Consider the following 23,198-nt stretch of genomic DNA (forward strand, 5'->3'; position numbering starts at 1 on the left):
ACTGATTTAGGTAACGGCAATCTAGCCGTCATATGCGCCTGCTGAATCGTGGTACAGATCCAGCGAGCAATAGTCTGCTTTGACGCAGGAGCGCCAACCTTGTTGGCTGCATACAGGATAAACAGCGCTTCAGTTTTCCTGACTTTGGCCGTCCTGGCTACGTAAATTTTCAAAGCCCTGACTACATCCAGATACTCGGAATCCTCCAACTCTCGTGTAGCCACCGGCACCACAATAGGTTGGTTCATATGAAAGGATGACACCACCTTAGGCAAGAATTGAGGACGGGTCCGCAATTCCGCCCTATCCATATGGAAAACTAGATAGAGGCTTTTGTGAGACAAAGCCGCCAATTCTGACACTCGCCTAGCCGAAGCTAAGGCCAACAACATGACCACTTTCCAAGTGAGATATTTTAACTCTACTGTCTGAAGTGGTTCAAACCAGTGCGACTTAAGGAAACTCAAAACCACGTTAAGGTCCCAAGGCGCCACCGGAGATACAAAAGGAGGCTGAATATGAAGCACTCCCTTTACAAAAGTTTGTATTTCTGGAAGTGAAGCCAATTCTTTTTGAAAGAAAATGGACAAGCCGAAATCTGAACCTTAATGGAGCCTAATTTTAGGCCCAAATTCACTCCAGTTTGTAGAAAGTGAAGGAAACGGCCCAGATGGAATTCTTCCGTAGGAGTATTCCTGGCCTCACACCAAGCAACATATTTACGCCATATACGGTGATAATGTTTAGCTGTCACATCCTTCCTAGCCTTTATCAGAGTAGCAATGACCTCATCCGGAATGCGCTTTTCCGCTAGGATCCGGCGTTCAACCGCCATGCCGTCAAACGCAGCCGCGGTAAGTCTTGGAACAGACAGGGCCCCTGTTGCCACAGGTCCTGTCTTAGAGGAAGAGGCCACGGATCTTCTGTGAGCATCTCCTGCAATTCCAGGTACCAGGCCCTTCGTGGCCAATCTGGAACAATGAGAATTGTCCGAACTCCTCCTTTTCTTATTATTCTCAACACCCTTGGGATGAGAGGCAGAGGAGGAAAAACATATACTGAGTGGAACACCCACGGTGTCACTAGTGCGTCCACCTCTACCGCCTGAGGGTCTCTTGACCTGGCGCAATACCTTTGCAGTTTTTTGTTTAGACGGGACGCCATCATGTCTATCTGGGGCAGGCCCCACTGGCTTGCAATCTGTGTGAAGACTTCCTGATGAAGTCCCCACTCTCCCGGATGCAGGTCGTGCCTGCTGAGGAAGTCTGCTTCCCAGTTGTCCACTCCCAGAATGAACACTGCTGATAGGGCGCTTACATCTTTGTGGCTTCCGCCATTGAAGACAAGTCTTCTGACTTGACCAAAGACCCTGGAAGTTCCTTCCTTGTGTGACTGCACCCCAACCTCGGAGGCTCGCATCCGTGGTCACCAGGACCCAGTCCTGAATGCCGAATCTGCGGCCCTCTAGAAGGTGAGCACTCTGCAGCCACCACAGGAGAGACACCCTGGCCCTGGGGGACAGGTTGATCAACCGATGCATTTGTAGATGCGACCCGGACCGTTTGTCCAGTAGGTCCCATTGGAAGGTCCGTGCATGGAACCTGCCGAATGGAATGGCCTCGTAAGATGCCACCATCTTTCCCAGGACTCGCGTGCAGTGATGCACTGACACCTGTTTTGTTTTCAATAGGTTCCTGACCAAAGTCACGAGTTCTTGAGCCTTTTCTATCGGCAGATACACCCTTTTCTGGTCCGTATCCAGAATCATGCCCAAGAAGGGTAGACGAGTCGTAGGAACCAGCTGCGACTTCGGGATATTGAGAATCCAGCCGTGTTGCTGTAACACCTTCAGTGAAAGTGACACGCTATTCAGTAATTGTTCTCTTGATCTCGCTTTTATGAGGAGATCGTCCAAGTACGGGATAATTGTGACGCCTTGCTTGCGCAGGAGCACCATCATTTCCGCCATTACCTTGGTGAAAATTCTCGGGGCCGTGGAAAGCCCAAACGGCAACGTCTGAAATTGGTAATGACGATCCTGTACCGCAAATCTCAGGTACGCCTGATGAGGTGGATATATTGGAACATGAAGGTATGCATCCTTTATGTCCAGAGATACCATAAAATCTCCCCCTTCCAGGCTGGCGATGACTGCCCTGAGCGATTTCATCTTGAATTTTAACCTTTTCAAGTATAGGTTCAGGGATTTTAAATTTAAAATGGGTCTGACCGAACCGTCCGGTTTCGGGACCACAAACAGGGTTGAGTAATATCCCCTGCCCTGTTGAAGCGGGGGAACCTTGACCACCACCTGTTGAAGTTACAATTTGTCGATTGCATTTAACACTATCTCCCGTTCTTGAGGAGACGTTGGCAGAGCTGACTTGAAAAACCGGCGAGGAGGCACCTCTTCGAATTCCAGTTTGTAACCTAGGGAAACAATTTCTATTGCCCAGGGATCCACCTGTGAGTGGGCCCAGATGTGGCTGAAAATTCGAAGACGTGCCCCCACTGGGGCGGACTCCCTTAGTGGAGCCCCAGCGTCATGCGGTGGATTTTGCAGAGGCCGGGGAGGACTTCTGTTCCTGGGAACTAGTTGTGTAGTGCAGCTTTTTCCCTCTGCCTTACCTCTGGCAAGAAAGGACGATCCATGGCCTTTCTTGTTTCTATTTGATCGAAAGGACAGCATTTGATAATGCGGTGCTTTTTTTTTTTTTTAGGTTGTGAGGGAATATAAGGTAAAAAATTAGATTTGCCTGCCGTAGCAGTGGAGACCAGGTCAGAGAGACCTTCCCCAAACAATTCCTCACCCTTGTAAGGTAAAACCTCCATATGCCTTTTTGAGTCGGCATCACCTGTCCATTGTCGGGTCCAAAGGACTCTTCTAGCCGAGATCGACATAGCGTTGATTCTCGAACCCAATAGACCAATGTCTCTTTGTGCATCTCTCATATATAAGACAGCATCTTTCATATGTCCTAGGGTCAATAGGATGGTATCCTTATCCAGGGTATCAATTTCCGCTGATGAGGTATCTGTCCATGCTGTTACAGCACTACACACCCATGCCGACGCAATAGCCGGTCTGAGTAAGGTACCTGAATGTGTATAAATGGACTTCAGGGTAACCTGTAGAGATGAGCGGATTCGGTTTTACTCGGTTTTACTCGGTTCTCAAAACCGAATCTTATTGGCTATCCAAAACACGTGACATCCGTGAGCCAATAAGATTCGGTTTTGAGAACCGAGTAAAACCGAGTAAAACCGAATCCGCTCATCTCTAGTAACCTCCTGCTTGCGATCAGCAGGATCCCTGAGGGTAGCCGTATCTTGGGAAGGCAGCGCTACCTTTTTGGATAAGCGTGTCAAAGCTTTGTCCACCCTAGGGGATGATTCCCACCGTATCCTGTCCGCTGGCGGGAAAGGATACGCCATAAGAATCCTTTTGGGAATCTGCAGTTTCTTGTCTGGAGATTCACAAGCTTTTTCACATAACTCGTTCAGCTCATGTGAGGGGGGAAAATTTATCTCAGTTTTCTTTCCCTTATACATGTGTACCCGCGTGTCAGGGACAGGGGGTTCCTCAGTGATATGCAAAACATCTTTGATTGCAATAATCATATATCGAATACATTTAGCCACCTTTGACTGTAATTTTGCATCATCATAATCGACACTGGAGTCAGAATCCGTGTCGGTATCCGTGTCAACTATTTGGGATAGTGGGCGCTTTTGGGACCCCGAAGGTCCCTGCGACATAGGTACAGGCATGGGTTGACTCCCTGACTGTTCCCTAGCTTCAGCTTTATCCAATCTTTTGTGCAATACATTTACATTGGCACTTAAAACATTCCACATATCCATCCAGTCAGGTGTCGGCACCGTCGACACCACATTAATTTGCTCCTCCTCCTCCCTCGAAAAGCCTTCTACCTCAGACATGTCGACACACACGTACCGACACACCACACACTCAGGGAACCCTCTTATCTGAGGACAGTTCCCCCACAAGGCCCTTAGGAGAGACAGAGAGAGAGTATGCCAGCACACACCCAGCGCTATAATAACCCAGGACAAAAACACAATATTTATGTTTACCCAGATAGCGCTTTTATACTCAATTCGCCAATTATGTGCCCCCCCCTCTACTTTTAAACCCTCTTGTCACCGTGATCTAAGCAGGGGAGAGTCCGGGGAGCTTCCTCTCAGCGGTGCTGTGGAGAAAAAATGGCGCTGGTGAGTGCTGAGGAAGAGGCCCCGCCCCCTCTGCGGCGGGCTTCTGTCCCGCTCTAAAATACAAAACTTTGGCGGGGGCTCGTAGGTATATACAGTGGCCGGCTGTATATACCCATCTTTTGCCAGGAGAGGTTTATTTGCTGCCCAGGGCGCGCCCCCCCCCCCCCCCCCGCGCCGTGCACCCTTACAGTGACACAGTATGTGAGGTGAATGGGAGCAATGGCGCACAGCTGCAGTGCTGTGCGTTACCTCAGTGAAGAACATTGAAGTCTTCTGCCGCCTCTGATGTCTTCTGACTTCTCATACTCACGTGGCTTCTACCTTCAGCTCTGTGAGGGGGACGGCGGCGCGGCTCCGGGACGGACGGCGAGGATGAGACCTGCGTACCGATCCCTCTGGAACTAATGGTGTCCAGTAGCCTAAGAAGCAGAGCCTTTCAACTCACAGAAGTAGCTCTGCTTCTCTCCCCTCAGTCCCACGATGCAGGGAGTCTGTTGCCAGTAGGCTCCCTGAAAATAAAAAACCTAACAAAATACTTACTGTCAGAAACTCAGGAGAGCCTCGAAAAGCACCCAGTCTCCTCTCTGAGGTCTGGAGGAGGGGCATAGAGGGAGGAGCCAGTGCACACCCAAATCCTAAAGTCTTTCTTAAAGTGCCCATGTCTCATGCGGAGCCTGTCTATCCTCATGGTCCTTACGGAGTCCCCAGCATCCTCTAGGACGTAAGAGAAAAAAAATTGCTAGGAAACTTAAATATTATAGATGGAAAGCTTGATTTTGTTTTATTACCAACACTTTTTTTTTGCAGTTCCTAATATAATGTTAACAGGTTACGTTTATGTGACTGGCGGTCAGGAGACCGCCGGTCACAATACCTACGTCGGGATCCCGGCATCTGAAAATCCCAATGGTCGGCATGCCGACCATCAGGGACTATTCCCACATCACTCACAGAGTGGGAATATAACCTATGGCGAGTGTAGCGAGCTCGCAAGGGGCTTTGTTCCGCTCGCCCCCCCGCCGGCCATCCGACAGCCGGGATCCAGCCATCAGTATTGTGACCGGCGGCACATTAAGCATGGGCAGCAAAATGTCTTCAATACAGACAAGTGTAAGGTAACGCAAGAACGAAAATAACACCTACATACTAAATGGGGTAAAAATAGGGGACTCTGTACTGGAAAAAGATTTAGGTGTTCACATAGATAACAAACTAAGCAGCAGTACCCAAAGTAGGATTGCAGCAAATAAGTCTAACAAGGTATTAGCATGTATAAAGCAGGGAATTGACGCAAGGGATGGGAGTGTTATACCCCCATTATATAGATCCCTAGTGAGGGCAGATCTTGAATACTGTGCGCAATTTTGGGCACCATACTACAAAAAGAATATCCTGGAACTAGAGAAGGTACAGAGGCGAACGACCAAATTAATTAAGGGTATGGAGACGTTGGAATATGAGGAAAGGCTTGCAAGACCGGGCATGTTTACATTGAAAAAGAGGAGGCTAAGAGGGGACATGATCAACATTTACAAATATAATAAACACAACGGCCGACATTAGTAAGAGACAAAATTAGTCCTAAAAATAATACAGCGTAGGAGACCACAAATAGGTTGGACTCGATGGACAAATTGTCTTTTTTCAACCTCAGAAACTATGTTACTATTTTATATACATTGTAAACAACTGTAAGGAAGGAGGGGGGCACATACCAACAAAACAAATGACCCCACTACCACCCAACTGTTCTGATGTCATAGACGTTCTCACTATTAAAATATTGTGTACCATACCTCGATGAATTCCAAGATCTGGTCAGCGCTGTGATGTCCCTCGTATTCATGAGTATTAGACTGGTTGAAAACTACAGTTGTGGGATAAGCTCTTATGTTATGCTGTGGAAACAACACAGTCACTGTCTTTGGATCGATGAATTAAAAAACACAAACCCCGTATAAAACAGGTTCTGCTTACTAGACGCTGTAAATCGTACTATGCTGTCTGTCATCGCTGCATTCCTTGCATATATATGCTATTCATTGCTTACCATATTACAAAGGCCTTCATGGATGGTGCAATCTAGGGTGCCAAATCGGACATGACCAAATACACGCTTTGATGCTTTTCTTAACTCCGGCAGCAGGGCTCTACATGGAGGACACCACTTCAAAAACAGAAATAAAAAATATTCACTGGTTAAATATTAACAGAGATGAACATAAAGGAAAATGACAGAATTCTTTATTGGATCTGAGCATTTCTATTGATTTTAGTCTATTTTTAATTATTAATAAATAACATTTTAATGAGCAGTTTTTCATCTGTGAATTTTTGTTGTTGACTGGTTTACTTGTTGACTAGATCTGCAGTGTTGTGTTTTTTTTTTTTTTTTTTTTTTTTGGGGGGGGGGTTAGAATCCAGTTTCTCAAGCTGTTCTTACCTTTTTCCTGCAGAAGTAAGTACTATTGAACAGTGCTCAAGCAAATAAAAGCATGATAATTGGGAGAATAGCAATTAACTATGACAAGATATAACATTTTGACATCATTACGTACACAATTTTCAGACCCTGGCAATTCGTTTTTAGAAGTATGGCTCTTAAAAACCTGCAACTCCTCTCCCTTCTATATCCAATCACTGTTTTTTCTGAGTACCCTCGGGAATAGGGTCTTTTAAAGTTGGAGTATATGCGGACTCCAGCAGAATGTCAAACACAAGCAAAGAGATACTTTTCCAGTCCCTGCTCCAGCCGCCACTCTGTCTCTATGACGACCTGACTCCGGGGAATCCTCAGTCACTGCAGCTACAGGTGGTGACCAGCAATAGCCTGGGCTGCTATGCTTTATGTGCACCACCGTGCCAGAACTCGCACTAACTTCATGTAGTAAAGTCCATTCTGCTTAATAAGACAGTGGAGCATATAACTGAGTTCAGGCCCCAGTAATTGGACCTTTACTGAAAGGTAGATCCTTGGGTATCTGGAAGGTGGGTTAGGTGGAGGCTGCCGTGTAAGAAAAAAAGGGTCTCTCTAAGTGGGGGTCTGTTCCAATATTTTGCTTGGGCCAAACATCTGTCTATGCATTATTCACTTCCGATTTCTGATGATGTACTGCAGCTATCACTTTGTCTCATAGATTATCGTCATAAAGAGGGTAATTCCAGAGCCGTCTGCTGGGATTGGGTCTGTGGTGTTTTAAACACTTGTTGAAAATGTACCTTAACATAACCGAATGGACAGCCAGGTGCGTACATCTTATGCAAGGTGGAGGAACAGGTGCCATGCTTGGCTGCAGGTAGTGCCATAGATCTGGCAGAACCAACCTGAGCTAGAGCTTTTGCCCAATGTATTAATTAGCTGCATGTCCACAATGGTGGGCAGCGTGAATCCTCAATGAATAAGGCAATTCATGCAAAGGGGTTTAGCCATGAGCCTAGGGATACATGATGGCTCCTCTTGGAGAGTCTGTTTGGACCCAAAGCCTGGCAAGGTAACTCCAGGGACTCAATAAAAATGAAACACTCTTACTATACTGGAAGACTTCTACACCCACACAATCCACCTAAAGCTTCTTGGGATGTGTCCTTAGTATTGCCAGCATTATAACAACACCCCAGGGCATTGCTTTCTGATCAACCATCAGAATAAGAGGGATCTCTTTACTTGTTATTCCCATTATCTGAACACCTATGTAAACAGGACTCATGAGTTTAGAAATTGGACGAACCTTTGGTCCTTTGCCATGTCCACAATAAAGGTTGGCCTGTTAGACAGGCTTACACTGGTGCAGGGGAAATTGGTTCCTCACAATCTAAAGGCAAGTTCTATCAGATCAGTGAGCACTTCCTGTGTAGAAAAACAGGGTTCTATGTAGTAAGCCTGTGAGAGAGATAAAGTTGACAGAGATAAAGTACCAACCAATCAGCTCCTAACTTCAAACACAGCCTGTAACATGACAGATAGGAGCTGATTGGCTGGTACTTTATTTCCATCTATTTTATTGCTCTTCATGGCTTAGTACATAGACCCTATAATCTGGTTCACTACAGGAAGGGGATATAGGAAGGGGAGGAGCTTCAGACTTTGAAGACATTCTTAAAGTGCCATATACCTAGATGGACATTCTAGTGCATTTCCAAGGGTGCTTTTAAAGGTCTCCCTCAAGAGTGGCTATTTTTTCCTTGGTGGAAAATCCCAGCATTCTACAATGCTAATGAACAAATCCGCAAATTTTTTTTAATTAGAAAATACACAGTAAACTGCAGAAAATTAAACTCAACTCACAGGCGCGAAGAAGTCTACCAGCCACGGTTCTCGATCATTCCCAGGGAAGTTCTGCGGACCCAGTGTAATGACATGAGAATTTACACTTTCTTTTGTGAATGCGACCAAATCATAAAGATTTATTTTTCCTTTGATTCAAAAATAAAATAAAAAAAATAATACTTATTTGTACATATGAATTATTAAAATACATAAATAAATAAAAACCATAACAAATTCAACCTAATATATCAAACTATCTAAGTACTAAAAGTTTGTTAAGTGAGACAAAAAATAATAATAAATAATTACAAAGAAAGTTGTACAGTATGCCCCAGGGGGCTTGTGTGGAGAGCTCGGTGTTCTGTGAGGGTTGTATACCCTCCTTTACCTGGAGACTTCTCACGCCTATGGTGGTCATTCCGAGTTGTTCGCTCGCTGCTATTTTCAGCAGAATTGCTAACAGGCTAAAATCCGGCAGTTCTGCGCATGCGTATGCACAGCAGGGCGCACGCGCTAAGCAATTTTACACAAAACTATGCTATTTTACTCACGGGTGAACAAAGCTTTTCAATCGCTCTGCTGATCGTAGTGTGATTGACAGGAAGTGGGTGTTTCTGGGCGGAAAATGGCTGCTTTCAGGAAGTGTGCTAAAAAACGCAGGCGTGTCAGGTAAAAACGCAGGAGTGGCTGGAGAAACAGGGGAGTGGCTGGACGGACGCAGGGCGTGTTTGTGACGTCAAACCAGGAACTAAACGGACTGAGGTGATCGCAATCTAGGAGTAGCTCTGAAGTGACTCAGAAACTGCAAGGAAATACTTAATAGCAGAATTGCTAATCTTTCGTTAGCAATTCTGCTATGCTAAGATACACTCACAGAGGGCGGCGGCTTTGTGTTTGCATTTCTGCTAAAAGTAGCTAGCGAGCAAACAAGTCGGAATGACCATCTATGTAAATAAGGAAGCATCTTGTCTTTTGCAGGTGGGAAGGAAGAATAATATCCTTTACTTCTGATCATTACATACTGGTAGGTTAATATGTAATGCTTGTGTCTCCATATGGTGGGAAATATAGAGTGTAAGCTCCACTGGGGCAGGGACTGATGTGAATGAGTGACAAAGCGTTGTATAATGTGTGCACTATATGACTAATGGTTAATAAATAAAGGTAAGAAATTTCCCAAGAAATGTCTGCACTATCGATTTATTAATGATCAATATTAATGGTCCATGATTTTCAGTAGCAGTTTTCTGGCTTTTAGCATTTCAAATGTATTCCTGGCGGATGAATGAACATATTATGCATTATATGCGTTACATATAGTAACTGTTAATCAATAAATTACATCTCTATGAGCAATAATTGTGACAGAATTCTACACCTCCCATGATGAGCCCACAGGAATAGCACTAAGCAATATCACCCCTGTGACAGCACCAACTAGCTGTCTGCAGCCTGTTGGTCTCTGCTAGAGGGACAATGCAGTCCATCCTGGGGATCTGTGTGGGGTTTGTATATTCTCCCAAATGTCTGCATGGGTTTTCTCTGGGTGCTCTGGATTCCTTCCACATTCCAAGAACATACTGGGAGGGTCTCTGTAAATCGCTGCAGAATGGGGGTGTGCGCTATATAAATAACGGTCAATAAATAAATACCACATGGCAAATATGTGTTTTGGCTATTTGTAATGGAAGCCACTCATTTGACACTGGACATGACATTATGAACCATCAAATCCCCCCTTATTACTCTTGAATTCACGTGTGAAACCAAGCTGTGTGATTAAAGCATAAAGGCATCCAACGTACCCCTCTGTGTACCCCGAGCTATCATTGTCACGCTGCCTTATAGTTTATTGTTATTTGTTGCTCCTATGTGTTATTGTGTGCCATGCGTATTTATGTTCATTCTTCTATAAATGAAAGAAGTTATTCTTACATTTTGCCATATGGAGGGTTTAATCAGAGATATAGAATACAAGAGGTCTGTGTATGCAGATATTATACGGTCGACCGATGTTTGGCCGATAGGGTCATTGTGTACTGGGGCCCTGGATTGGTCTCCTAGACACCTTCACCCACAGGGTCCAACAGTCACCAACCACCATGGACAACCAGCACCAACCGCCACAGGGGAAGGACACAGTGATACGTTTTATTGTTTTCCAAACTTTTACGATCTGGCTACCGTTCCTAATCTGTCCAACACCGTAGGAATAATAAAGGGGGTATACCCTGTGTGTTAAACTGTTAGTGTGTCTGTAGATTGGCGACTAGGATCTGTGCTTCCGTCACCTGTGTATGCTGTACTAGCGGAGCATTGCATCCGTCTGGTGATTGTGTGCCTACATGTCTGTATCACTATCTACAGAATAAACTATGTTTTGGTTGCAACAATCTGCCTAGGTGATTTAAAAAATATCACTAGGACACCGTACTCGCACCGTTTACGTGTTTTTGCTACTGCCAAGCTTGCATAAAAAGAGTCCAAAAAAACCCATATCCAAAACATTTCCTCTGCTTGTGCGACGCGCGGCCATGCAGGAGGGGGGGGATTGTGCGACGCGCGGCCATGCAGGAGTGGGGGATTGTGCGACGCGCGGCCATGCAGGAGTGGGGGATTGTGCGACGCGCGGCCATGCAGGAGTGGGGGATTGTGCGACGCGCGGCCATGCAGGAGTGGGGGATTGTGCGACGCGCGGCCATGCAGGAGTGGGGGATTGTGTGACGCGCGGCCATGCAGGAGTGGGGGATTGTGTGACGCGCGGCCATGCAGGAGTGGGGGATTGTGTGACGCGCGGCCATGCAGGAGTGGGGGATTGTGTGATGCGCGGCCATGCAGGAGTGGGGGATTACGCAACGCGCGGCCATGCAGGAGTGGGGGATTACGCAACGCGCGGCCATGCAGGAGTGGGGGATTGTGTGATGCGCGGCCATGCAGGAGTGGGGGATTACGCAACGCGCGGCCATGCAGGAGTGGGGGATTACGCAACGCGCGGCCATGCAGGAGTGGGGGATTACGCAACGCGCGGCCATGCAGGAGTGGGGGATTGTTTGACATGCGGCCATGCAGGAGTGGGGGATTGTGTGACATGCGGCCATGCAGGAGGGGGGGATTGTGTGACATGCGACCATGCAGGAGGGGGGGGGATTGTGTGACATGCGACCATGCAGGAGAGGGGGAGAGGGATTTGTGTGACATGATGTCATGCAGGGTGGGGGAAGGGGACACACTGCACGCTGTCGTGTGTGTGTGTGTGTGTGTGTGTGTGTGTGTGTGTAGGGTAATTGTGTGATATGCTGTTATGCGGAGAAGAGGGGATAGAAGTGACAAAAGTTGCAGTGTCCGCCTATTTCTGTGAGAATCATTCAGCTGGACAGCCTCTGGCTGGTCTGAGGAATGAGCTGGTTACAGGTGTGGAGTTTATAAACTGGTCACACAAGTTGGACAGTTGCAAAGTTGAATGAAACTTGTTTAGATGTGTGGTCAGCATTAGGCTCTGTCTCTGGCGTTCTCCTAATCAATGGTCTTAGCAGTGGAGTAAATGTGCAAAACTCACATTAGTCACATTATATAGGACAAGAAGTTATCATTTAAAGGAATGATTACCATTTCAGCCCTTTATAGATAAAAATAAATGAATAATGTTCTGGTTAAGTAACCCAAAAGATAAACAGTAGCCCCACTAATTACCCCAGAATCTCACCATGATGAATTTCATAGTCATTGACCCCTTTCCCTTTAAATGCAGCTACACAGGGCTTATGGATATACAGGGACTTGCATGTGGATGGATTGGCCTGGCAGTCAAATCGTCCGACCTTACAAAAGAGATATATATTTAGGAAAATCAAACCACCAATTTGATCCTGTGATAGAACACTTATAGAAGGTGGGCTGTGATCACATGGCTCCGATGCGTTCTTTACCTGAACATGGTCATTGCGGAGCAAGAGGTTTAGCTTCTTGTAATCTGGCAGATAGGACTGATCATCGTTCCCATAGGTGAAGAACACTAGCCAGCGATGATATGCTAAACTGTCCTTAAGAAAGAGAAGAATTTCCATCAATTTATGTTACATATAGTCCAATATTCAGAACAAACTAAACAAAATATGATACACACCATTTACATTGCTATATAGGAGGTAAATTTACTAAGCGTGAGTTTTGCTGTGAATTCAAAACCAATGGACTTTCACAGTGGTAATGTGTTTAAAAATATGATCAGACCCTTGCTCACCCAGGATGCTACTAAGACCATTATCCACTCACTGGTCATCTCCAGACTGGACTACTGTAATCTCCTCCTGACTGGCATTCCTGAAAAATGCCTCCACTCCAATGTATCCTCAATGCTGCAGCCCGACTCATCTTCCTCACCAAACACACTACGTCCACCTCCCCTCTCTTACAAGCCCTTCACTGGCTTCCCTTTTCTTTCAGAATCCTGTTCTCTTCACTCCGCTAATGCACGCCGCCTCTCTTTCCAACTGATTACTTCTTACCACTCCTACCTTCTAGATTTCTCACATGCTGCTCCCTTTTTCTGGAATGCTCTACCTCTCCCACTCTCTATAGAACTTCAAATGGGCTCTCAAGACTCACTCCCTCGCCAAACCTAGCCTAATATCATCCTAAACCTCTTATTTATGCTGTCTACCCCATCTGTGTCATTCCTGTCTGTCTGTCCCTCCCCTTTAGAATGTAAGCGCTCACAAGCGGGGCCCTCAACCCTCATGTGCTTATTCTTCTCTTACGTAAACCATCTTCGACGGCGCCAAATCCTAGTTTCCTGCCACCCTTATACTTACGTCAGTGTCGTCTGCTAATATAGCTATGTTTATTAACCCTGTAAGACACTATTTTCCTTTTTTGATTATTAATCTATGTACTCTGTAATTAGGCACTGCGGTTCCCTTTGTAGCTCAATATAAATAAAGGATAATAATAACAATAATAAATAAAAATACAGAATTTGCTAAGCATCATCTTTGACTGTCATTTTAAATCCACCCCTGATGCCCACTGGTTTGAAGCCAAAGTCCCACTGACAATCAGATGAGAATCTGCCGTAAATCTGCCGCTGGCTTGAAACACAGCACAAAACAATAGGCTCTATATTGCTTTAATATGATAAAATATAAAAGAAAATGCTAATGGCGACACTATAGATAGGAGAGACACAGCGTGGGGTCCCCCGGCCATAAAGTGACCCAGGCCTAGACAGGCCACCCCAGGTCTGAAGACCTAAGGAAGTGGGGACACTCAGGATCAATCCTAGGGTTTATTTTTATTTTTTTATTAAAGGTCGATTTTCATAGATTTTCTTTTTGTTTTGTTTTTTTTATAAAATAAATCAATTTCAAAACAAACACACATTTACTAACATTCAATTTTTATTTTCAATTTTACATTTCAGAAAATGTGCATTTAGCCCTGGAAACCCAACTTTGATTTAGATCTAATTTCATCGATTTGGAATCCATTAAAATCAATGGAATCTATGGCAGCAATGACTTTATGTATTATAATAAGAATTTACTTACCGATAATTCTATTTCTCATAGTCCGTAGTGGATGCTGGGGACTCCGAAAGGACCATGGGGAATAGCGGCTCCGCAGGAGACTGGGCACAAAGTAAAAGCTTTAGGACTAGCTGGTGTGCACTGGCTCCTCCCCCTATGACCCTCCTCCAAGCCTCAGTTAGGATACTGTGCCCAGACGAGCGTACACAATAAGGAAGGATTTTGAATCCCGGGTAAGACTCATACCAGCCACACCAATCACACCGTACAACTTGTGATCTGAACCCAGTTAACAGCATGATAACAGAAGGAGCCTCTGAAAAGATGGCTCACAACAACAATAACCCGATTTTTGTAACAATAACTATGTACAAGTAATGCAGACAATCCGCACTTGGGATGGGCGCCCAGCATCCACTACGGACTATGAGAAATAGAATTATCGGTAAGTAAATTCTTATTTTCTCTAACGTCCTAGTGGATGCTGGGGACTCCGAAAGGACCATGGGGATTATACCAAAGCTCCCAAACGGGCGGGAGAGTGCGGATGACTCTGCAGCACCGAATGAGAGAACTCCAGGTCCTCCTCAGCCAGGGTATCAAATTTGTAGAATTTAGCAAACGTGTTTGCCCCTGACCAAGTAGCTGCTCGGCAAAGTTGTAAAGCCGAGACCCCTCGGGCAGCCGCCCAAGATGAGCTCACTTTCCTTGTGGAATGGGCTTTTACAGATTTTGGCTGTGGCAGGCCTGCCACAGAATGTGCAAGCTGAATTGTACTACAAATCCAACGAGCAATCGTCTGCTTAGAAGCAGGAGCACCCAGCTTGTTGGGTGCATACAGGATAAACAGCGAGTCAGATTTTCTGACTCCAGCCGTCCTGGAAACATATATTTTCAGGGCCCTGACTACGTCCAGCAACTTGGAATCCTCCAAGTCCCTAGTAGCCGCAGGCACCACAATAGGTTGGTTTAAGTGAAATGCTGAAACCACCTTAGGGAGAAATTGAGGACGAGTCCTTAATTCTGCCCTGTCCGTATGAAAAATTAGGTAAGGGCTTTTATAGGATAAAGCCGCCAATTCTGATACACGCCTGGCTGAAGCCAGGGCTAACAGCATTACCACTTTCCATGTGAGATATTTCAAGTCCACAGTGGTGAGTGGTTCAAACCAATGTGATTTTAGGAATCCCAACACTACATTGAGATTCCAAGGTGCCACTGGAGGCACAAAAGGAGGCTGTATATGCAGTACTCCCTTGACAAACGTCTGAACTTCAGGAACAGAAGCTAGTTCTTTTTGGAAGAATATCGACAGGGCCGAAATTTGAACCTTAATGGACCCTAATTTGAGGCCCATAGACAGTCCTGTTTGCAGGAAATGCAGGAAATCGACCCAGTTGAAATTCCTCCGTAGGGGCCTTCCTGGCCTCGCACCACGCAACATATTTACGCCAAATACGGTGATAATGTTGTACGGTTACATCCTTCCTGGCTTTGATGAGGGTAGGGATGACTTCATCCGGAATGCCTTTTTCCTTCAGGATCCGGCGTTCAACCGCCATGCCGTCAAACGCAGCCGCGGTAAGTCTTGGAACAGACATGGTCCCTGCTGGAGCAGGTCCTGTCTTACAGGTAGAGGCCACGGGTCTTCCGTGAGCATCTCTTGAATTTCCGGGTACCAAGTCCTTCTTGGCCAATCCGGAGCCACGAGTATAGTCTTTACTCCTCTCCTTCTTATGATTCTCAGTACTTTTGGTATGAGAGGAAGAGGAGGGAACACATACACTGACCGGTACACCCACGGTGTTACCAGAGCGTCCACAGCTATTGCCTGAGGGTCCCTTGACCTGGAGCAATATCTGTCCAGTTTTTTGTTGAGGCGAGACGCCATCATGTCCACCTTTGGTTTTTCCCAACGGTTTACAATCATGTGGAAGACTTCTGGGTGAAGTCCCCACTCCCCCGGGTGAAGATCGTGTCTGCTGAGGAAGTCTGCTTCCCAGTTGTCCACTCCCGGAATGAACACTGCTGACAGTGCTATCACATGATTTTCCGCCCAGCGAAGAATCCTTGCCACTTTCGTCATTGCCCTCCTGCTTCTTGTGCCGCCCTGTCTGTTTACGTGGGCGACTGCCGTGATGTTGTCCGACTGGATCAATACTGGCTGACCCTGAAGCAGAGGCCTTGCCTGACTTAGGGCATTGTAAATGGCCCTTAGTTCCAGGATATTTATGTGAAGTGACGTTTCCATGCTTGACCACAAGCCCTGGAAATTTTTTCCCTGTGTGACTGCTCCCCAGCCTCTCAGGCTGGCATCCGTGGTCACCAGGACCCAATCCTGAATGCCAAATCTGCGGCCCTCTAGGAGATGAGCACTCTGTAACCACCACAGGAGAGACACCCTTGTCCTTGGAGACAGGGTTATCCGCTGATGCATTTGAAGATGCGATCCGGACCATTTGTCTAGCAGATCCAACTGAAAAGTTCTTGCGTGGAATCTGCCGAATGGAATTTCTTCGTAAGAAGCCACCATCTTTCCCAGGACCCTTGTGCACTGATGCACTGACACCTGGCCTGGTCTTAGGAGTTTCCTGACTAGGTCGGATAACTCCCTGGCTTTCTCTTCCGGGAGAAACACCTTTTTCTGTACTGTGTCCAGAATCATCCCTAGGAACAGCAGACGTGTCGTCGGAATCAGCTGCGATTTTGGAATATTTAGAATCCATCCGTGCTGTCGTAGTACTATTTGAGATAGTGCTACTCCGACCTCTAACTGTTCTCTGGACCGTGCCCTTATCAGGAGATCGTCCAAGTAAGGGATAATTAAGACGCCTTTTCTTCGAAGAAGAATCATCATTTCGGCCATTACCTTGGTGAAGACCCGGGGTGCCGTGGACAATCCAAACGGCAGCGTCTGAAACTGATAGTGACAGTTCTGTACCACAAACCTGAGGTACCCTTGGTGAGAAGGGCAAATTGGGACATGGAGGTAAGCATCCTTGATGTCCAGAGACACCATGTAGTCCCCTTCTTCCAGGTTCGCTATCACTGCTCTGAGTGACTCCATCTTGAACTTGAACCTTTTTATGTAAGTGTTCAAGGCTTTCAGATTTAAAATGGGTCTCACCGAGCCGTCCGGCTTCGGTACCACAAACAGCGTGGAGTAATACCCCTTTCCCTGTTGTAGGAGGGGTACCTTGATTATCACTTGCTGGGAATACAGCTTGTGAATGGCTTCCAATACCGCCTCCCTGTCGGGGGTAGACGTTGGTAAAGCAGACTTCAGGAACCGGCGAGGGGGAGACGTCTCGAATTCCAATTTGTACCCCTGAGATACTACCTGCAGGATCCAGGGGTCCACTTGCGAGTGAGCCCACTGTGCGCTGAAATTCTTGAGACGGGCCCCCACCGTGCCTGAGTCCGCTTGTAAGGCCCCAGCGTCATGCTGAGGACTTGGCAGAAGCGGGGGAGGGCTTCTGTTCGTGGGAAGAAGCTGTCTGTTGCAGTCTTTTTCCCCTTCCTCTGCCCCGGGGCAGATATGAGTGGCCTTTTGCCCGCTTGCCCTTATGGGGACGAAAGGACTGAGCCTGAAAAGACGGTATCTTTTTCTGCTGCGAGGTGACTTGGGGTAAAAAGGTGGATTTCCCAGCCGTTGCCGTGGCCACCAGGTCCGATAGACCGCCCCCAAATAACTCCTCCCCTTTATACGGCAATACTTCCATATGCCGTTTGGAATCCGCGTCCCCTGACCACTGTCGCGTCCATAATCCTCTTCTGGCAGAAATGGACATCGCACTTACTCTTGATGCCAGAGTGCAAATGTCTCTCTGTGCATCTCGCATATATAGGAATGCATCCTTTAAAATGCTCTATAGTCAATAATATATTGTCCCTGTCCAGGGTATCAATATTTTCAGTCAGGGAATCCGACCAAGCCACCCCAGCACTGCACATCCAGGCTGAGGCGATTGCTGGTCGCAGTATAACACCAGTATGAGTGTATATACTTTTAAGGATATTTTCCAGCCTCCTATCTGCTGGCTCCTTAAGGGCGGCCGTTTCTGGAGACGGTAACGCCACTTGTTTTGATAAGCGTGTGAGCGCCTTATCCACCCTAGGGGGTGTTTCCCAACGAGCCCTAACCTCTGGTGGGAAGGGATATAGTGCCAATAATTTTTTAGAAATTAGCAGTTTTTTTGTCGGGGGTAACCCACGCTTCATCACACACTTCATTCAATTCATCTGATTCAGGAAAAACTACGGGTAGTTTTTTCACACCCCACATAATACCCCTTTTTGTGGTACTTGCAGTATCAGAGATGTGCAAAACCTCCTTCATTGCCGTGATCATGTAACGTGTGGCCCTACTGGAAAATACGTTTGTTTCTTCACCGTCGACACTGGAGTCAGTGTCTGTGTCTGGGTCCGTGTCGACCCACTGAGGTAACGGGCGTTTAATAGCCCCTGACGGTGTTTGAGACGCCTGGACAGGCACTAACTGAGCTGCCGGCTGTCTCATGTCGTCAACAGTTTTCTGTAACGTGCCGACACTGTCACGTAATTCCTTAATTACGGCCATCCATTCAGGTGTCGACTCCCTAGGGGGTGACATCACCATTATAGGCAATTGCTCCGCCTCCACATCATTTTCCTCCTCATACATGTCGACACACACGTACCGACACCCAGCACACACACAGGGAATGCTCTGATAGAGGACAGGACCCACTTAGCCCCTTGGGGAGACAGAGGGAGAGTTTGCCAGCACACACCAGAGCGCTATATATGTATAGGGACAACCTTACAATAAGTGTCTATCCCTTATAGCTGCTTATATCTGTTATTTTGCCAAATAAGTGCCCCCCTCTCTTTTTTACCCTGTTTCTGTAGTTGCAGGATGCAGGGGAGATTCTGGGAGCCTTCCTACCAGCGGAGCTGTGTGGGAAAAATGGCGCTGTGTGCCGAGGAGATAGGCCCCGCCCCCTTCACGGCGGGCTCTTCTCCCGCTTTTTTCTGGAAAACTGGCAGGGGTTAAATACATCCATATAGCCCAGGAGCTATATGTGATGTATTTTTTGCCAAATAAGGTAAATTCATTGCTTCCCAGGGCGCCCCCCCCAGCGTCCTGCACCCTCAGTGACCGAAGTGTGAAGTGTGCTGAGAGCAATGGCGCACAGCTGCAGTGCTGTGCGCTACCTTATGAAGACAGGAAAGTCTTCTGCCGCCGATTTATGGACCTCTTCTTGCTTCAGCATCTGTAAGGGGGCCGGCGGCGCGGCTCCGGGACCCATCCATGGCTGGGCCTGTGATCGTCCCTCTGGAGCTAATGTCCAGTAGCCTAAGAAGCCCAATCCACTCTGCACGCAGGTGAGTTCGCTTCTTCTCCCCTTAGTCCCTCGATGCAGTGAGCCTGTTGCCAGCAGGTCTCACTGAAAATAAAAAACCTATTTAAACTTTTACTCTAAGCAGCTCAGGAGAGCCACCTAGATTGCACCCTTCTCGTTCGGGCACAAAATCTTAACTGAGGCTTGGAGGAGGGTCATAGGGGGAGGAGCCAGTGCACACCAGCTAGTCCTAAAGCTTTTACTTTGTGCCCAGTCTCCTGCGGAGCCGCTATTCCCCATGGTCCTTTCGGAGTCCCCAGCATCCACTAGGACGTTAGAGAAATATAACTGCACCTATGTTTACCTTTAAAGAATCTGGAGAAAGCAATTCCAAGTCAGGAAGATGTTTCATCACCTCGCTGTAGATCTCTTTCACGTCTAAAGAATTTAGGAACTAAACAAGAAAAAGACAAATTATAAACCTATTTTCGATTCTACGGGATGCTTTGTGGCTTCGTTAGAAAAGGGCATCAATAGGAAAATTATTTAACATTAAGTATATTATTTTTATATCCCTATTAAGGGATGGATTGAGTTAGCCGTGGGTTGAGTAGAGAGTTCTATTCTGTGGGTAAAGTGGTTGGACTATTCAATAAGAGACCCAGGAGCACTCAGTCTTACGTCTGCACCCTCCTGAGGTGCTAATACAAAGAGCACTGCCTGCTTGCGGGTCTCTAATTGAATAGCTCTGATCGCGTTACCTGCTGGAATAGGCTCACAAACGAAAGACTGCTACTGACTGGGTTATATTCCTGTGTAAAATATACTCTAGCAGGGATTGGATGTCATAGATCCCCTCATTGTTAACAATACTATCAATAGGAAACAAAAACATATAAGATGAACTTGATATAGTTATCAGCTGATGTAGGAGAATTCATATGCTACAGTGGAATACATACTATACCACGTGACCGACCGTGGCATCCCGACATTGAAATTAGCAACATTGGAGGGGGTAAGTCTTTCTACTTACCCATGTCCCCTACCCTAACCCATGTGGGTGGCGGGAAGGGCTAATCCTCCGGGGGTGGCGATTATGGCTAACCCCCCCCTCTAGTGCCTAATCCTACCCCCTGCCAGTGCCTAACCATAACAAATTTCGGCTTCGTTCACATGACCGCCAACATCCTGTCAGCCAGGTAGAATACCCTAAATAATGATCTCTGAAGTGTAACTGGACTTATATAATGTTACCAGGCAGACACTGTGGGGGGAATTCAAATGTTTGAAAAGTCGGTTGGGAGTCTGTTTTTTTCTGTCTATTAGATAGGAAAAAACAGACACACAGCTGACTTTTCAAACAATTGAATCTCCCCCTGTATATGACAACGCAATATGCAATTACCAAAACACCATTATCTTTATTGGATAGAGTGGCTCCAGGCGGGAAGTAAGCGGTAGAACTAGTTGTGATTTCCAAATTGTCACAGAGATCAGCTTGCGTAGAGCAATCCATCCATCCAACACTGACAAGTCCGTCCTAGGTCACAAGAAAGAGGAATTATTAAGTATCTCCCTGCACAGATCTGGCCTGTCAGCCGGCAACATTTCCACACAAGGGATCTAAATCGTCTGAATGATTAAAATGTTATTGTTCGGTGTGTGCCGATATTGCTTCCCAATCTGATCTGTTCTGCCCTCCAATCTTTTATCTATAGATAAGCTTTAATACAGGTTGTCCTGTAACGTCCTGTCAGGGAAATGTGGCAAGCCTTAGAGAGAGTGGAGAAGTTGCCCAGAGCAACCAATAAGCTTTTGACTGTAATTTCCAAGACTATCGGGCAGATATACTAAGCCTTGGAGAGAGATAAAGTACCAACCAATCAGCTCCTGTAATTTTTCAAACACAGCCTGTAACATGGCAGTTAGGGTCTGAGTGGCTTGTACTTTATCTCGCTACACTTTATCACTCTCTAAGGCTTCGTACATCTCCCCCTGTGCTTGATAAATGAGGTGATTTGTTGTATTGGACAGCTTCTCCACGTTATCTCTTTCCACAGCTCAATCTCCCCAAGTGTCATTACAGGTTGAGTATCCCTTATCCAAAAATAACACATTTTTGGTTCCCCTACTGAGATAATGACACGTATATATGTATATAATATTTCTATAGAATATATTTATGTAGTATAACATAATATATAATATACAGTATATGTTATTATCTCAGTAGGGGACCCAAAAATGCTGTATTAAAGGTTCCACAAACACAAACATACCGTATCACCGGAGTAATAGTAAACCAGATAACCGTATAAAATAACAACAACAGCAACAAGCTGAAAACCAGAAATACACTACCCGTGTATAAACCAAGTTAACTAACACGAAAACATTGCCAGTAACAGTCCGCACTGGGATGGGCGTCCAGCATCCTCTACGGACTAGGAGAAAATGATTTATCGATAAGTACCAAAATCCTAGTTTCTCTTACGTCCTAGAGGATGCTGGGGACTCCAAAAGGACCATGGGGTCTATACCAAAGCTCCAAACCGGGCGGGAGAGTGCGGACGACTCTGCAGCACCGACTGAGCAAACGTAAGGTCCTCATCAGCCAGGGTATCAATTATAGAACTTGGCAAAAGTGTTTGCCCCTGACCAGGTGGCTGCACGGCAAAGCTGTAATGCTGATACGCCTGGGGCAGCCGCCCAAGACGAGCCCACTTTTCTGGTAGAATGGGCTTTTACTGACTTCGGCACGGGTAGCCCGACTGAAGAATGAGCCTGTTGGATCGTACTGCAAATCCAGCGTGCAATAGTCTGTTTTGAAGCAGGATGACCAATCTTGTTAGAAGCATACAGGACAAACAGCGCCTCAGTTTTCCTGGCAACAGCCGTTCTGGCGACGTAGATCTTCAAAGCTCTGACCACATCCAGAGACTTTGGAACCGCCCCAGCATCCGTAGCCACCGGCACCACAATAGGTTGGTTAATGTGAAACGAAGACACCACCTTTGGCAAAAATTGTTGACGAGTCCACAATTCTGCCCTATCAGGATGAAAAATCAAATACGGGCTCTTATGAGATAAAGCCGCCAACTCTGACACCCGCCTGGCAGACGCCAGCGCCAACAGCATCACTACCTTCCAAGTGAGAAACTTCAACTCAACCTTACGCAAAGGCTCAAACCAGGAAGACATGAGAAACTGTAAGACCACGTCAAGATCCCATGGAGCCACAGGAGGCACAAACTGAGGATTGATATGCATTACTCCTTTCACAAAAGTCTGAACCTCTGGGAGGACAGCTAATTCCTTTTGAAAGAAAATAGACAAAGCCGAGATCTGCACCTTGATGGAGCCTAATTTTAGGCCCGCATCTACACCTGCCTGCAAAAAATGGAGAAACGACCCAAGTGAAACTCTTCCGCAGGATCCATTTTGGGCTCACACCAGGAAACATACTTTCTCCAAATACGGTGATAATGTTTCGCCGTAACCTCCTTCCTAGCCCAGACTTCCGGTTCCGGCGCCCATGTGAGGAGAAGCTTATTGCTGCAGCTCTCCTGCACCCTCGGCAACCGGAGCACACAACGCCTCCCGTTCGCAGCTTTTCTCCGCGCCTGCTGCACACTACCAGTGGGAAGGTGTAGAGAGCTGGATGGAAAGATTTCTGTCCTCCCCTATGCCCCCTAAAGTCCAGAGATCGAGGTCTGAAAAACGGCCGGGAGAATCCAAGATGGCCGCCGCACCTAACTCACAAACGAGTCTGCAGGCTGCTGGCAGCATCAAACAGGCTTCTGCAAAACACACTTCTCCCTCAGGTGAGCCTGACTGTACCCC

The 23,198-nt window shown here is 46.6% G+C and overlaps 1 protein-coding gene across 3 annotated transcripts in view; it reads right to left on the bottom strand.

Moving 5' to 3' along the window:
- The window catches only part of DNAJC10 (DnaJ heat shock protein family (Hsp40) member C10), a 136,458-nt gene that overhangs the window by 17,421 nt on the left and 95,839 nt on the right, over positions 1-23,198 (bottom strand). For all 3 annotated transcript variants that reach the window (XM_063933323.1, XM_063933321.1, XM_063933322.1), the window contains 7 exons: positions 20,761-20,895; positions 19,717-19,806; positions 12,430-12,543; positions 12,207-12,321; positions 8,522-8,649; positions 6,287-6,403; positions 6,033-6,134 (listed from right to left, as the gene is read on the bottom strand). In XM_063933323.1, coding sequence (XP_063789393.1) covers positions 6,033-6,134; positions 6,287-6,403; positions 8,522-8,649; positions 12,207-12,321; positions 12,430-12,543; positions 19,717-19,806; positions 20,761-20,895 — 801 coding nt within the window. The remainder of the gene's footprint in view (positions 1-6,032; positions 6,135-6,286; positions 6,404-8,521; positions 8,650-12,206; positions 12,322-12,429; positions 12,544-19,716; positions 19,807-20,760; positions 20,896-23,198) is intronic.

Source organism: Pseudophryne corroboree, chromosome 7 (genome assembly GCF_028390025.1).
Source record: "Pseudophryne corroboree isolate aPseCor3 chromosome 7, aPseCor3.hap2, whole genome shotgun sequence".
NCBI classification, from domain to species: domain Eukaryota; kingdom Metazoa; phylum Chordata; class Amphibia; order Anura; family Myobatrachidae; genus Pseudophryne; species Pseudophryne corroboree.